The 16,498-nt window shown below is 38.5% G+C and overlaps 1 protein-coding gene across 2 annotated transcripts in view; it reads left to right on the plus strand.

Moving 5' to 3' along the window:
• The window catches only part of epha10 (EPH receptor A10), a 204,785-nt gene that overhangs the window by 41,462 nt on the left and 146,825 nt on the right, over positions 1–16,498 (plus strand). For both annotated transcript variants that reach the window (XM_028460918.1, XM_028460919.1), the window contains exons 2-3: positions 8,439–8,503; positions 11,757–12,429. In XM_028460918.1, coding sequence (XP_028316719.1) covers positions 8,439–8,503; positions 11,757–12,429 — 738 coding nt within the window. The remainder of the gene's footprint in view (positions 1–8,438; positions 8,504–11,756; positions 12,430–16,498) is intronic.

Below are 16,498 nucleotides of genomic sequence, written 5' to 3' on the forward strand. Positions count from 1 at the left end.
CGCACAAATCCATAACAAAAATGCAGAAAATGACAACATTTCCTCTATTTATTATTGCTCAGATTCAACGTAACTCTAATGTTGATAATGTGGCCCTTGGATCAGATACAATCACATTTTTGTGGCCCACGCTGTAATAGAGCTGGTGTGTTTTTCTTACTGCGTTCCTGGCTGGGATTAATCAGTGAAGAGGCTTCTTGGTGCTTGTACATTTTCTCATTTTGTCCTCACACTTTAGCATTTCCATGTCTTCCCTATGTTCTGCTCTCCTCTGGAAACACACACTGTGCTATTGCTGCCTCCGTGACTCACTCAAAGACTCCTTTCTCCAACCCGAGCTTCACACAAACATGCATGCATTGCACACACTGGCTTTCTTTCCCTGCGAAGCATTTTGTCTTAACAGGTGGGTCATTGAGATTCAAGGCTGGTGTTGAAGACATAAAGAGGAAAAATCAGAGTAATATAGTGGGAGGCAATGAGGAAGATACAGTGGTAAAATTAAAAAGGCTTTTAAGTAATGCAATAGTGGTGGCTCGACATTAAAGCCATTTATCTTTCCCCCCTGACTTTATACAGTCAGTGGAGCATATCCCAACTTACGTTAATAAATATTTCATGTATAGGGGTATTTCACTTCCTCTCTGTGCACCACCATATTAGAGCCACTCAGCAAAGGCAGACATGTATAGTCGTGTTGTAGTTTTGTCAAACTTTGGGGGGGAAAAAAAAACTACTTAAACTAGTAAAAACAAACCAAACACAAAGTGTGATACATAATATGAGAATATCGGACCCTTTCACTGATGACAATAAGGATTGAACAGTGATAAAACAGTGGTTCTGAAACTTTTTTGGCTCAAGTACCCCCTTTCTCTTATTTCTGAATCCAAGTACCCTCCTTATGTCCAACTACAACATTTTGCATAGAATTCTGCAAAAAAAAAAAACTATAGTGCACAATGAATGATGACAACACCCATTTTAAAGAATCATATTTTGTAAATAAGTGGAAAGAAATATCCCGAATAGATTTATTTCTATAGTTGTTGTTTTTTTTTTAATCATTCAGTATATTTGACTCTTATTGTGTGTTGTTGGTATTATATAAATTATTCTATCTCGGTGTGCGTGTCTTTGATATCGTTTGCTTGTTTCCTTTGTCGTTTTGTATGTTTCTGTTATTTTTGTGTATTTTGTAGTGATCATCTTGTATGTTTTTCTCTCATTTAGTGTTTCTTTGTCAGTTGGTTGGTTTTGTGAGTTGCTGGTAATATTCAGTGTGATTATCATTTTTTATAAAAAAACAAAACTCCATATTCTTAATTATTTCATTTATTTTCCTCTCTCTCTCGCTCTGTCTCTGTGTCAAGTACCCTCTGTAGTGCCCTTGCGTACCCCTCGGGGTACACGTACCCCCATTTGAGAAACATTGGTCTAAAATATGGCGGCTTCGCCATCAAAACAACAAAACTGTTCTCTCTGCAACATTTATGAGTATCATTTTCACAGATAACAAAATATAGCAATAAAGGAGATCATATAGAGGCGATACTAGCCAGGCACAGTTTTTACCTTTCTATTCTGCACACTGTAACAAGCTAACCTGCTAGGCTAGTTAGCATTGTAGCTTCTAATGCGAACAAGAAATGACAAACAACCAGAGCATTGAATAAACCACTAACACATGACCCAGCATACTATTTTATTCTGCGGTGAACTAGTTTTTCCACACCTGGCTAGTGTTGCTAGCACCACTTGCTGTAGACAGAATTAGCTAACAGGCTAGGAGTGTTAGCATGGTCATCATTATCACTAAAAAGTAAAAGGTTAGACAATGCAATAACACTCAATTTGAAGTTTTACACATGACGCTGACATTATCTGTCATTAGCATCAATAAGGTGTCATGAAGTGTTGTTTGCCAGATTATGACACATTTCGCTAAAGTATGACACCTTTGGAGCTATGTTGGCATTTTCATGCTAATGACGGGCATCATTGTCATAATAATGACAGCATAATGTCAGCCTTATGTATACAACTTTAAGTAAAGTTAAGTAAATTCTAAACAATTGCTGCGAGACGCACTAATGGTTGTGTGTTGCTGATCTCCATAATAGTTTGTTGTGTAACGTTACTTGATTCTGATCTGATACATTTCCCTGTTTAATAAATCTCTAAACTGATTGTTATGCATTATAGAAATAACTTAAGCTGAGAAGTTTTTATTAATTTGCCACTTGTTGATATTTGGCCTCCAAGTTTCCATTTAAAATCCTTATTTCTGACGTGTGAACTTCTCAAAATTGTGGCAAAAGTGCATCGGTCTACTAAGTAATTAATCTATTTTTTATAGTTCCAAAGTGCGACGTGAACCTGCACTCTTAAATCATGCTGGATTTCATAATACAGGATTTAATAGTGCAAGATTTGACAAATGCGTCTGTTTATTACATCCTAAATCTTGCTACAAATTTACATCCCACCTATGGGTGAAGTATTTTGAATATGTGTAATACTTTCGAAATATGAAGCCTACTGTATGTGAGTGTATATATGTCATAGCTATTTGACACAAGAAATTTAATGGGGGAATTCTGAGATTTCCTAACATTTTCTGTGATCATAGTAAATCAGGTTATGACTGCTGCTGTTTTTTTAAACATCTTAGTAATATGTCAATATTTACTAAAGTGCCTTTATTCATATTTATAGTCGTGCCTATAGAAATAAGGTGGATTGCTTAGAAAAGTTACGTCCGTATTTAAACTGAGGTTTTATGGACTTGGACCATGCAGGTGATTGACTGGTTGGATTTGGCCACAGGACGACCCAGTCTCTTTATTGTGGGCCACTTTACTGGAGTTGGAAGTTTAATGGCTGTAGTAAAACCAAGCTTTGTTTCATATTGATGCGACCTGTTCTGTTGCTGTTAATACTCTCCCTCTGTGTGTGTGTGTGTGTGTACGTGTTTCGACCTGCATGACATTTGTATGAATTCTCCCGTGCCATTTGTCTCACAGGCTGGTGTAATTCTGTTTATATGCAGCGTTTATTTTTTATGTGCCTGTTTGTGTTTTTATATGACACTTCATGTCCCCAACCATCCATCCTTTTCTTTTTATCTGTCCTGCAGCAGTGTTACTATGTTGTTCCAGCTCCAACTATATATTATCTTACTCTCCATGTTCCCTAGCAGTGAGGCGAACAAGATCATTCTTCATCAGAGCCACTGCAGTTCAGGCAGCCCCAGTCCAACATGCTGCTTATGTGTCCTCCAACAAGGCCTTAAATCCTGCTTTGCTCCAAGTTGTCTCAGCTTTGATATATCTGTTGAGGAGAGAAATGAGGATTTAGTTTCTGTCCAAAGATTAAAAAAAAAAAAAAAACACCACCTGAAATATCCTTCAGCTACAGACAGACTTGGCTGCTCATATTTTCTTTCATCTTCACAATGTTGTTGTTCTTCTTCTTGGGCATTCACTGATTTTCTATTTTGTAGTATACATATGGGTCAGATCACAACGCTGCCCCTCAGCTTTTTGCACTTGTTTTTGTTTCTATGTTGATTTACCCCTTCATGCTCTTGCATCTTCTTCTTACACTTGAAAAACCATGTGATGGATTACTACAGTCTCTGTATGAGTGAACGCCTCAGTGCCTGGGATGGACTGTTAGTGTTAGTGTGGCAGCCTGCTTTTTGTGTACGCTATCGTACACACTGCCTAAACTAAGATTGGCTACAGCTCTGTGCAGATCTCATCAGGGTAAATGGGAGAAGTTGTTTTTGTTTAGTTAAATGCAAATTTCATTTCTCCTGATGTTTTGCCGCACCGGAGTTTACCAGACTTTGTTGTTGAATCCTTGTTATTTCATCAGGTTATAAAAGCCCACTGAGAAACATGACCACACAGAACAAAACATCTTGTTATATTTGCTGTAATTTGTTTGTTGGTATACAATTTATTTGGCATCCTGCTTTTCTTTGCACTTTCTTAATAAAGAGCTTTAATACCATTTTAAAATGAAATTAAATTGCCACCTGGTGGTGGCAGAAATTGCTTGCAAATCTCACATATTGCACCTTTAATGCATTCAGAAAAGGGAATTTAGCATTTCTCAAAGCAGGTTATTTTATTTTTTTCTGAGAGCAGACATATTTTCCATGGAAACGAATTCTATGAGGAGATTTTGCCATTGGTTGATTCTTAAGGATTTGTTGTCTTTCCTATTCACCAATATTGTTTATTTTTAGCTATGGTGAGTGACGCAAGGATGGATTGTGACTGGTTTGCTGGAAGATCAAGCATCATCAGGTCTCCTATCAGACATAGATTTGGAGATAGAGGAATCCTGCAATACAAAATGGTGGAAAGTCTCAGTAATTCGAAACCAAAATTGCTGTACTGGGGAGCAAAACCATAAGGCATATAAATAAGAATCAGCTGTTCCCTGGGTGCACTGACAGCAGATGTCTGTTGGGGATATTTTATGTATTTTCTGTTGGATAATGTGAGTTATGTGCAGGACCTTGTATTGAATTAGCTGAAGGTTTGTGTTATTTGTCATCTTAAAAGTAGTACAACAAATTTCTGTCTAGAAATTGGTATTGAAATTTTAGTCATGATGGGGGGGGCCCTCAGAGTTTTTGATTCTTTAATGGGCGACACAGGAGGAACCACTGATCTAGCTAATGAGAGCATTGGATGAGGCTGTGCAATAGTGAGAAAATCATCTGCATCCGTTCTCATGATCTTCCTCTGTTAATTAAGGCAACAACTGTCATTTGGGGCAGTGGTGGCTTAACAGTTAAGAAATCAGATTTGTAATTGGAGGGTCACTGGTACGAATCCAACCATCATCAGTGACAAATGTTAAGCAAGTACCCTAACCGCCCAATTGCTTCCTGGAGCGACGTTGGCCACAATGCTAGACCCCAAACCACTGAGATACAAATGTGTGATATGGTCCCAAAGCATTTAAAACCTTTAATTAATGCCAACTAGCCAATCACCCTCATGTTTTTATTGTAGATGTAATGCCTCTGTCATGATGTGCCACCAGGTGAACTGATCACCAACCGCTAAACCAATTTTTGTACCACAGCTTTTTAAGATTTTAACGCTGTCATAATCTGAACAGCTTGTTCATAAAAACACATTAAAAACACGTAGCAGCACGTCATAGTGCGTTTGCCCATTTTTCTTACTTTCTAAATTTTTAAAACGGAAAAAAATAGCGTTGTCCATTAACATGCATGTGAGGAAATTCGGTGTCATGTTGGGGCCTGATTTTAAATAAAGAGAGAAGGGGCAAAAAAACAAGCCAGATTGCTTTTTTTAATTCAGTTTTTTTCGTCCATTTTCTGTGATTAAGGAAAATCAGCTCGATCCGCTCAGTGTTTACAGCCTCTGCTTTAACACTGTAGTTCATCAATCCTGAATTTGACTTTTTCCTTGTTTTGGTTTTGTTTTTTATCATGATATGTTTGATTTTGGTTTCCATTGTAATACATTTGTTATTAAATGTCACTCCTGCCTGCTGTCTCCATTGTCTACACGCCAGAACATGACACGTACTTGAATAAAACATATATTCTTGTAAATAAACTTTCAAAAACTGAGAGGGCGTGAGTTAAATCGAACAGTAATTTATGCAAAATCTTAAACAATGCATAAGCAGGAAATGTGCATGATATTTTTAAGCATGACTCATATTACCAGAGCAGAAAAATGGATCGGTTACTGTCTCTGTATTATCTGTTGGTGACTCATTCACATTGTGTCTGTAATTAAAGACAATTACTGATAGAACAAGCACAGAAAGGAGTGTTTAGTCCAGGTAATGTGTCGGGGCTATTAGGAGTGATCAATTATCAGCGTACCGTCATCACATGTCCTTTTTTCTCTTTGTATGCTTGTTTGTTCTTTTTTTTTTTTGCTTTTACACTTATTTCACCCAGTCCTGTCTCCCTTTCTCCCCCATCCCCCCTAAAGGCCCATTAGTCTGTCTAACTAGGCTGTGATTACACAAGTTATGTATTCACTGTGTGATCATAGAGGCCAAGTGTGTCCTCAGAGTCCCTCCAAGTGAGTGACTGACTGCTCACTAAGGCACACTGATCCCTCCGTGTATTACCTGCTGTATCCATTCATTTGCTCCATTTATTTTTTTCTTCCTTTCTTCTCCCTCTGTTATTCCAGCTACTTTTTTAAAATCCTCCTTTTGATGTCGGCTCGTTTTCTCTTGGTTTTCCTAGTCTAATTCTGCCTTCTGTCTCAGCTCTCCTCTGTGGCTCTCAACCATCCTCTCGCGTTCATCTTCTCTAATCTTCTTCAAATGCTTGTGCGTTATCAGCGTACTACAGAACGAAGCTTTAGGCACCCGACTGGCTTTACACGCTAACGAAAAAAAGTTTAGCACAGGATCTCACGCACTCTAAGAAGACGTCTCAGCATTCTTTGTCAAGTGTCTCCTTAAAAGGAGACTGTTTACACTCTTTGGCTTTGTTCGTAGTATTCTATTATCAACATCATCAAAAGTTCACCACATGCCTGAGGAATACTGGTCCTATTTTTCATTCATTTTTTGTCCTATTGTTTGTCATGTCACACTTTACCAGCATCAGCATCACTGCGGTAGAGAACATGATTCAGAGTGCGTCACCCTGGGTAGATTTGATAGCTCTTACAAACTAAAGGAGCAGAAGGAGAGTTGATGCTCGAGATAAATGTCAAAGACTGTAGCTCAGCAGGAAAACTTTTAAAGATGATACAAAGCTGTTTTCTTTTGTTGCTCAGTGCGCTTTGTAAAGCACAGATGAACTGGCTGGTCGTCAAACGTCTGATTCTGTTAAAAAGTGTATTTTAAAAAATGCAGATTTTTTTTTTTTTTTTTTTTTATCAACTGCAAGTAAACCCATAGTTTTTTCATCCCAGTAGAACAGTATAGGCTGCTAGTTTGATGCTACCAAGGCTTGACTTCAGTTTCCGACCAATCGTAGTTGTTTACCTTTTTTTTTTTTCTTTTTTTTTTTTAAATCTATTTCATGCTGTATTATTGATTTTAAAGGCTTAGCTGTGGTCAATTTTATTTGCAATCTCTTTCAAAAGATTGTTTATAATTCTAAAGGTTTGGTTTGGTACTGTTTGTCATAAGTCCTTGTTAAGTAGCTATGGATGCTAAGTAGTAGCTGCTACTTAGCAAGACGCGGTTAGTGCCGTTGTTGTTTACAATCTGCCGTCACCAGCGTTGGGCAAATTAATTGATTATAATTACTAGTAAAGTTTGATTGGTTTACTGAATTAGTTGGCTGAATAAATCACTTAGAGGTGTCCCAATCCGATATCGATATCGGTCCAATATCAGCCAGAAAACGAATATCGGATTTTATCGGACTGTATCTAAAATCACCGATATAAGCACTCCGACACTTCTATCCATAGGTGACTGTGGTTCACACTCCAATAAAGTAACCTACTGTTGCTGACTATTGTTCTCTGTTTGAGTGACATCACTTGATCAAGCCTTTTCTTACATTCCACACTACAAAATAAGTAATAAAAGTATGTATGATCCGTGCTGATATTGTATCAAATCAAAATCCGTATCAGCCGTTACGCAGTGAAAAAGTTGTATCGGGAAATCCCTAAACTCATTATTTCGTAACTTTTTGTAAAACTTTAAAGTATGTAAAATAATCAGATTTCTGAGCAAGCTACACAAGCTAGTTGCATCTAGAACATCATAGATGGGTACTTCATTTAATATATTATTCATTTGACCTGAAATTACAACTAGTATAGATATTGTAGACCTTAATTCAAGTATTTGTTTTACTACTAATAGTTTTAATAAAAACTGCTTTTACATCAATGTTATGTAAAATAAAAATAACTTTCGCACAGCATCCAGACATTTGGTACGTCCTAATATTATCTTTGTTCTACTAAGGTTCAGCTTTTAAGACCCACAGTTGTCTGCGAAGTTGTTGCTTCAAAATAAAAGCTTGTGATTTGTTGACTTGCAGCATATATTATCTGTTGTAGGTTTACAAGCTAACTGAGGGCGCTCTTTGTCTCTGAGCCTGTTGTGAAATCTTCTTTATCATCCTCTTTGGTGTCTGTTTCGTTGTAGCTGAATGATAGAAACCTCGTCGGTCAGATTAAGTCCTCAACAGCTGGTGCTTGTAAATGCACTTATGAAAGGACACGCTCGCCCTGGACAAATAATCCTCTGTAATGGCCTTTTTCATTATTTTAACTCACAGTATTAGATGGTGGATTTACTAATAGGTTGTTTATTTTTTTTCTTTTGTGCTGCCATGTGCTTGATACCTGCGCGTTTTTATGTACAAAATAAAATGAAGACAAACACACACTTCTAATCCCTCCTAACTGACCTCTAACTCAGAGCTTGTCTCTGTTTTTCTGCAGTGGTGCTACTGAACTCAAAAGAAACTCAGGCCGAGCTGGGCTGGACGTCATATCCCCCCAATGGAGTAAGTACTTTCTTTTGGTTCTTGTTAATAATTTGTAAATGTGCTGGTTTATCAGCTTGGTTTGGTATCACAGCAGAAATTGGGGATTCTATGAACAATAATGATGCTCAGGACAGAAAAAAAGAAGATGGACGTTGTGTAGGCTTCTGACCTCATAGATCAACAAATTAAGTATCATTAGCATTAAAAAAATGTAAAAGGTTGAAATTGGCACTCAAAACTTTGTTTTTATCTCCGTTGCGAACACTAGGTTCGTTGAAATTGCCCGAAAAGTTTTGTGCATTGCATTGTGGGATGTGGAGTCCCATAGTTTGATGCATAGAAGTATTTTTACTTCATTCTTACTGTGATTTCTTGTGCTTGCACCAAAAACACTCTGCCAACGTGACGTCCCAACACATTCCTTGTGTTTTCAAGTACTGAAAGTTGCGGTAAAACAAAGGAGGACGTTTGTTTTGAGGATTATACGAAAAGATCCGAATTCAGCTGAATTTGAATGTCTCTCAGAGTGAGGTGATATTCCCGGGAATACCAGAAACAAACTACAACATAAATAGTGTCAAACAAATCACTGTCGCTGTCTGATGAATAAATGCAAGAAATCATGGTAAATAAAAGTTTGGTGACACTTGAAGTTTTATACATAAAGGCCAACATTACGCTGTCATTATTATGACACTTGTCATGAATAAGGTGTCATGAAGGCTGTCATTAAGTGTCATTTGTTACCCTAACCCTTCTCTAATCCTAACCTTTCCTCCCCTGGCCCTAATCCTAACCCCTCTTGAGTTGGTTTTATGTCTGTTTTTATGTTTCCTTTAGGAATTTTGAAAGTTTTACTTGGTTTTCCGACAGCCAAAGCGCATCACCTTCCTGGTGTCCCTTGTCTGAGTCCTTTTAATTCAAAATTAGTTTAGTGTGTCTAACCTTTTATTTCTTTTAAATTTTAATTCTTACCTTTTAATTTTGTTTTAAAATAAAAACGTGTATACAAAAATACTACGATAATTGTTTTTTAACAGAGTAGAAGGTTTGTTGCCCGTGCCTTACCTTTAGTCCCATATCCTAACCCTACCTAACCCCACTAGATCCCTCAACCTAGCCCAACATAACTCCAAAGGCAGCACAATTTAGCAAACAACACTTAATGATGGCCTTCATGACACCTTATTCACGCTAATGACAGCGTAATGTCAGCCTTTTGTATAAAACTTCCAGTAAAGTGTTACCAAAAGTTTTATTCACAATATTATAATGGTATTTATTCTTTCTAACAGACAAACAAACAATTGCCAGTAAAAATAAAAAAAAGACAACACTGACTACAGATGAGAAAACACAAAAAAAGGACTGTTCAGAACAACTCAAGAATGTTTGACCAGAGAGACATGTAAACCCATGTAAATTTGCGATGGTAAAACAGGGGACGGGACCCAGATAAGCAAACTGCTTCTCTCGTCTCCTTTTTCGGCATGTACAAAAAAAAAAGTGAATGTAACCATGTCGGAAATAAACTGAATAAATAAATAAAAATAAATAAATAAAATAAAATGTTACCTCTATGGTGAAGGATTACATCAAAGGGATGACTACTGAAGAAGCTAACAAGTAGCAGTAATGTGTGATGGTATAATGCATGCTCAGAGAAAAGAGAGAGCACTCATATCAGTAATGAGGAAGCCTGAAGAATATGTCACATGGCCATGTTGTTTAGTTCCCTATTGTGGACCAAATACTGATGAAGGAAAAAGATGGTGGTTTCTGAGGGGGGGGGGCTGGAAGCAGTGTTTATCTTTAGAGGTAGGCGAGACAGATAAAGTACATATTCTATTTGTCTAAGCGTAGCCATGGTGACTCCGAGATCAGATTGTCCACAGCAGCGTTGCCATCTGTGGTTGTTGTGCCATTACTGTGGGGAAAGGCCATCGTGTACATTCTCTATGAGGAAAATAAAGTGATAAAGGGGATGTTCCCACACTTTTCATTTATAGAGTGATGACAAAATCATGAACAATTGCTGTTAAAATTACAAACCCATACCACAGTTCATGCAATGATTAATTGGGACTTGCAGTAAAGAGGACATTCTGTGTTGACAAACTGTCAAAACACAAAGTTACAGCTCTGATTAATACTCTATTTTACTTAAGATTCCCTGAAAAGATTGTGATAGATAACGTAGCAGTTACTAAGATTTTGTCTCCTTGACAGCACTATAGTTTATCATCTATTAGGAACAACCAATTTTCCACCTCCTGCTTTATTTTGTGCATGCTTGTGTGCTCTTGAGTGAGGAGAAGCAATTTATTGTTATTACTTTGTTAACTCACAATGTTGTCGAGGGCGTCCCAGGCAGCAAGTGACACGAACCACAGTCTTTTATCATTTTGACATTATATGATCTAATAAAAAAAAAAACATGCATTTGTTACATGAATTTAAACTGTGCCTAACAAGACACTACTGTAAAGTTATGGGACCTGTACTTATAGGTGAATGTTGATGCATTTTATAGCACATGAGCAGGCCTTGGAAAGGAATAGCTTGTCTTCATCTATTCTCTAAAACAGGCATGGGCAACATTTACTGTAAATTTGTTCGCCCTCCAAAACAACTACACGAAGTAACTCCAAAAACACACAAAATGAAGAAAAACACACAAAATGACTCTAGAAAACACACAAAATGACTCTAGAAAACACACAAAATGACTCTAGAAAACACAGATGACTCTAGAAACACAGCAAATTACTCTACAAACACGCTAAACGATTCTAGAAACACACAGAATGACTCGAAAACACACCGTATGATTCTAGAAACACATAATTGCTCTAGAAACACACAATGACAAATCATAAAATGTTTAGAAAAACACATGAAATAAACACACTAAATGACTCCAAAAAACTCCAAATTACTCCAAAAACACACAAGACTCTAAAATCAGTCATGTATTAATGCTTAGATCATTATTTGTTTGTTAGTTGGCCATACCTACTCTATATATTTATCTACCAATTATTGTATATGATATGCTTATGAGCTCATTTAGTCTCATTCTATTCTTTTAAGTTTTTGCTTTTTAAAACCAACCTGCCTTCAAGTTGACACAATTTACAGGCTTTAGTCAAGTAGATCTCAGGACGGCTGGATTAAAATCAAGACTTGATATGTTTTTTATGATATCGAAGACATTATCTCAGTGAAACTTACTCTTCTACTGTCCTGTTTGTGTCTCTTCCTTCTACAGTGGGAAGAAATCAGTGGTGTGGATGAGAAATACAAGCCTATTCGGACTTACCAGGTGTGCAACGTGATGGAGCCCCTGCAGCAGAACAACTGGCTCCAGACCGGCTGGGTGGCGCGCCGTGGCGGACAACGCATTTTTGTGGAGCTTCAGTTCACGCTGCGCGACTGCAACAGCATTCCAGGTGTAGCAGGCACATGTAAAGAGACGTTTAACCTGCTTTATGTGGAGTCTGACCGAGACCTCGGGGGTGTGACCAGAGAGGACCGCTACACCAAGATAGACACAATCGCTGCTGATGAGAGCTTCACTCAGGGTGACCTCGGTGAGCGAAAGATGAAGCTGAACACGGAGGTGCGAGAGATCGGCCACCTGAACCGTAAAGGCTTCCACCTGGCTTTTCAGGACGTCGGGGCCTGCGTGGCCCTGGTCGCCGTGCGGGTTTACTACAAACGCTGCCTCGCCACGGTCCAGAACCTCGCCGTGTTCCCAGACACGGTGGCTGAGGCGGCTTTTGCCACGCTGGTAGAAGTGCGCGGAACTTGTGTCAACAACTCAGAGGTTGACATGGACAGTCCACCCAGGATGCATTGCAGTGCTGAGGGCGAGTGGCTGGTGCCCATTGGGAAGTGTGGCTGCAGCGCTGGCTACGAAGAGGGACACAGCAGCTGTGAAGGTAGGAACGCAATGTCTTTATAGAAAAAGCAGCGGAGAAAAAAAGAATTGAAAATGAGCACTATATTACATATTTTATCTCCATCAAGGTTATATTTTTACCGGCTTTTGTTTGTTTTTGTTTTGTTTGATTACGTCAAGATTCCATTAAATTTGGGAGGGGATCCGGATCAATATACTGATTCTAGATCGGTGTTCAAAATTTGGTTCTTTATTTACCTCACTGTTTTATCCAGATTGGATCCAATTTCACATTTCATTGCAATTAAAAAAAAATTTAAAAATGGGGAAGACCATACATTTGGACCTACCATATGGTTATTAATGAGAATGGAAATTTCTTGGAAGCCTTTAATCTCTTCAGCCCCAATGGACCCGCCGGCGGGGGCAGCTGTCACAGTTGTAGCACAGTCGGCTTCTGCCTGAATTTTTTTGTACGACAAAAACATGTGCATCTTTATCTTATTGTTTATTATTAGCACCAAACTTGCTGCAATTGATGTTTATACATTAGTTAAATTATTTTTGGTTTTTTTAGCCTTCCGTTTGGAGAATTGGCTTTATATTTGATGTAAATATCTAGTGTTTTTTTGGGCGGACTACAGATTTCTGTATTTAGAACATGATTTACTGTCACTCAGTATCATATATTTCCAAGATTTCACATCATCTGTCACCACTAAGTTTCTTATTTCATTCCGAACGGAAATAAGCCATGTAAGTCATGTACAAGCTTAGAAAAATGTTATTTGTTATGAGTATGTGATTTTCGAGAGAAAAGTGGCTGTGGCTTAAGAGGCGAAGGTGTGAGAGATCATGGTAACATAATCAGGATCACTGATTCAGATAACTGACAATATCGGGCAAAGAGGAGATTTGGCGCTTGGCGGAGGTTCGTGCTTACAGTAATCTTCTTTGAAACTCACAAATAATTTTAAGCTTTCTACAGAGTGGCTTTCGTTTCTTTATTTGAATGAGCAGAATGTAGAATAGGATTCTGCCACATGATAAATCACAAAGAGGAAAAAGGTGAGAAAAGTAAAAGTTGGTTTGGTTAGACACCAAGCTGTGACGAGAGCGAGGACAAATATGTAAATTGTGTGAGTGATAAAGAATCAGATGAGATCTGACAGAAAGCAGAAAGACCAGATAACGAGACAGCGGCCAATAAAAGTTGAGCAAAAAGGCTTTTTGTTTGAAAGTTCAATCTCTCCCTGCTTTTGTTCTGCTTTTGTTCTGTCACGTCAATGCTTAAGACCTGGATCTATCTCTGCCTCTACCTTGTGTATTCCTTGTCACACTCATCGATTTGTGTGTAAACTCTAAATCAAGCAGTGTGGGAGTGAGCGGGGTGACAAACGCATGACACTCCTTATGTGTGTAACCAGCATGTCTTGGCTTTACAATGAACGCATCGACGTGGAGCGTCACAAGGCCGGTGGGTGGCATCGGCCTAGTCTCACTGACGTAAACAGTGAAGGACGTTTATTAGAAGTTTTTTTTTTTTCTTCCCTCGATTGCTCATGCTGTAGCAGCAGATTTGATTGCTATCGCCGTGTGCTTTCGCACCCCATCTTGAGTTATTGTGCAGTGCAGCGTGGGTGTTGGAGTCACTGGGCATATAACTATAAAAAGATGGCAATTTAGTGGCACTGCTGAACCCACTGACACATTCAGACTCCTTTATGTAATCATTTGATCAGTGCTCTGCATGTTAGATCAAATTATTACAGACATTTTCCTCTTTGAGGTCATTATAGTTCTAAATCATAGCACTGAATTTAACCAAATGACTGAAAAACATAAGAAATACTGATGATAGAACTTTGAATTATGCTGCTTGGTCAAGCTCCAATTGCCTTGGAGCAGGAAACGAGTACAACTGAAGTCCAACTAGTAAAGAAATACTGATTGTGTTGGATTGTAACTTTCCCATCATTTAAACAAGATTTTCAAAAAAAACACAATCAGTGGTTCTCGTGTAATAAATCACATGGTTTCCTCCGTTTTCTCCCCTGTGCTAATTGTCCTTTCCGTGTCTGTTTCATTAGTTGAGCAGTTACTGGCATCAGTTCCAATAATCCCTCAAAGAAAAAAGAAACCAAATTGCCTTTCAGAAGCTTAATGGTTGAGACCGCGCTGTGATTAGTCCTGAATTCACGAGCCAAGTAATAAAAACAAGGGATCTAACCAGCCGCAGGATGACAGCTGCTGTGATTTTGGTGAAGAGCCTCAAACAGTGAAGCATAAATGGCAAAACTGCAGCAGCTCTTGTGGCAATTTGAGATATTATCGACAAACGCTGAAAATTAACACAGGGGTGGAATGTTCATACATGAACAACATGCCCAGTTGAAGTGAGAGGTAAAGGGACTTTGCTTCTGTAGGTTTCATGTTATGTGCAGTTTCAGGGTGCTTTCACACTTAAGAGTTCTAGAGCGCTCTGTCATTTGTGTGCTCCGTTTTGTCGGTGTGAACACGCAAACTAGATTCTAGAGCAGATCAGGCCGGTTAATTCGGGAACTATTGTTTTGACTCTGAGTGTTTCCAAACAAAGTCTAGAGCGATTCAGGTGAGCTCTCAGCTCAGATAATATAATGTACATTATATACAAATATTTAAAGTGCCATAAAACAAAGTGACTGTACAAAATAAATATGAATTCATTTGTTTTTAAAAAAAATACAAGTTATTTTTTTGGCGCTCGAGTCATATGACTGCTGCTTTGATTCTGACATATTACCATTAGTTTCATGTCACACATGTTAGTTCTACTTCAAGTGTGCAGTATAAGTTTTCAGTTAAATGGTCCCAAACTTTTGAGACTTTAGGTTGGTTCTTCTTTTGTTGCACAATGTAAAAGTTGAAGCGACACTGTGCTCAGCAGTTTATGTATGGTAATACAGAAAACACTGCAGCTGCCGGCCTGATTTTCATCATGAATTTACAACAATAAATGATGCGTCAACGCACATTATTGGAGTCAACAGTATCAATAATTTTTGCTTTACTGTATATGTTACACACATTGTGGTTGGCGCAAATCTTAAAGTGTTTCTGAATTGACTTTGGTGAGATGTTCAGAGATACTGCAATGATCACGAAAATAAGAGACTTTACCTCTGCATGCTATCCAGAGAATCTAGAGGATTATCACTGACATTAAAAGGAAAAGAACAGAAGATGCCAAGACAATGTATTAGTAGTTCTACGTTATGGTTCTCCCACATCAAATGTCCCACAATGTGATTCTCTGCTATAGCTGTCTCTAAGTCAGCTTATTGTAAAACATCCAATATTGAAATATGGTGACCACAGACATGTCATCTGGGGACTTCTTGAAACTTTTACACATTAAACAGTGTCTTGCTCAAGAACACTTAAGCACATTGACAGTCATAGCCTGGGATTGAACTGCCGACCAATCCGATCAGAAAGCAACCCACTGCTTCCACAAAGAGACACTCACAGAGTCCAAGAGATGAGTCTTCATGATCTGATAATAAGCCTGAATGAATCCGAGTTAGTTTTTGTGACAGTTGGCGATACAAATTGTTCACTGATATTGGCATTTGGGGGCTAAACAGAGTATGCATTGCTTGAAAATGTTGCATATGCACAAAAACAACAGAAGAGGATTGACAGCATGGATGATGGTAGGGATTTATGGTAAATGCAAGGAACTCAAAGACAGAGTTTGCCAAACCACGTTATGTTGAATATTGCCATGAAGAGAGACTAAGAGCAACTCGTGTTCTACTAAGTGTTGCAATACTCGGCTGTTCCTGGCTTTGCTTTATCACGAAACAGTGTGGTCTTCTAGGTGACGGAGAATGTCATTATCTAGCCGATAGCTGTGTGATGCACACACACACACTCACACACTCCTCGTACTGCCTCGTTCCTCACTTCAGCCGTAATGGCATGAATATGCAGCCAGAGCCTCGACATCTCCCTCTGCACCAGAGCTATTGATCAGCTGTAATGCTCCACTAAACTGAGGAATTGCGCTGGGACTACTCGCACACACGTATATATCACGGTCGCACTTATTCAGCTGCACACTGTGG

Source organism: Gouania willdenowi, chromosome 11, assembly GCF_900634775.1.
Source record: "Gouania willdenowi chromosome 11, fGouWil2.1, whole genome shotgun sequence".
NCBI lineage: Eukaryota > Metazoa > Chordata > Actinopteri > Blenniiformes > Gobiesocidae > Gouania > Gouania willdenowi.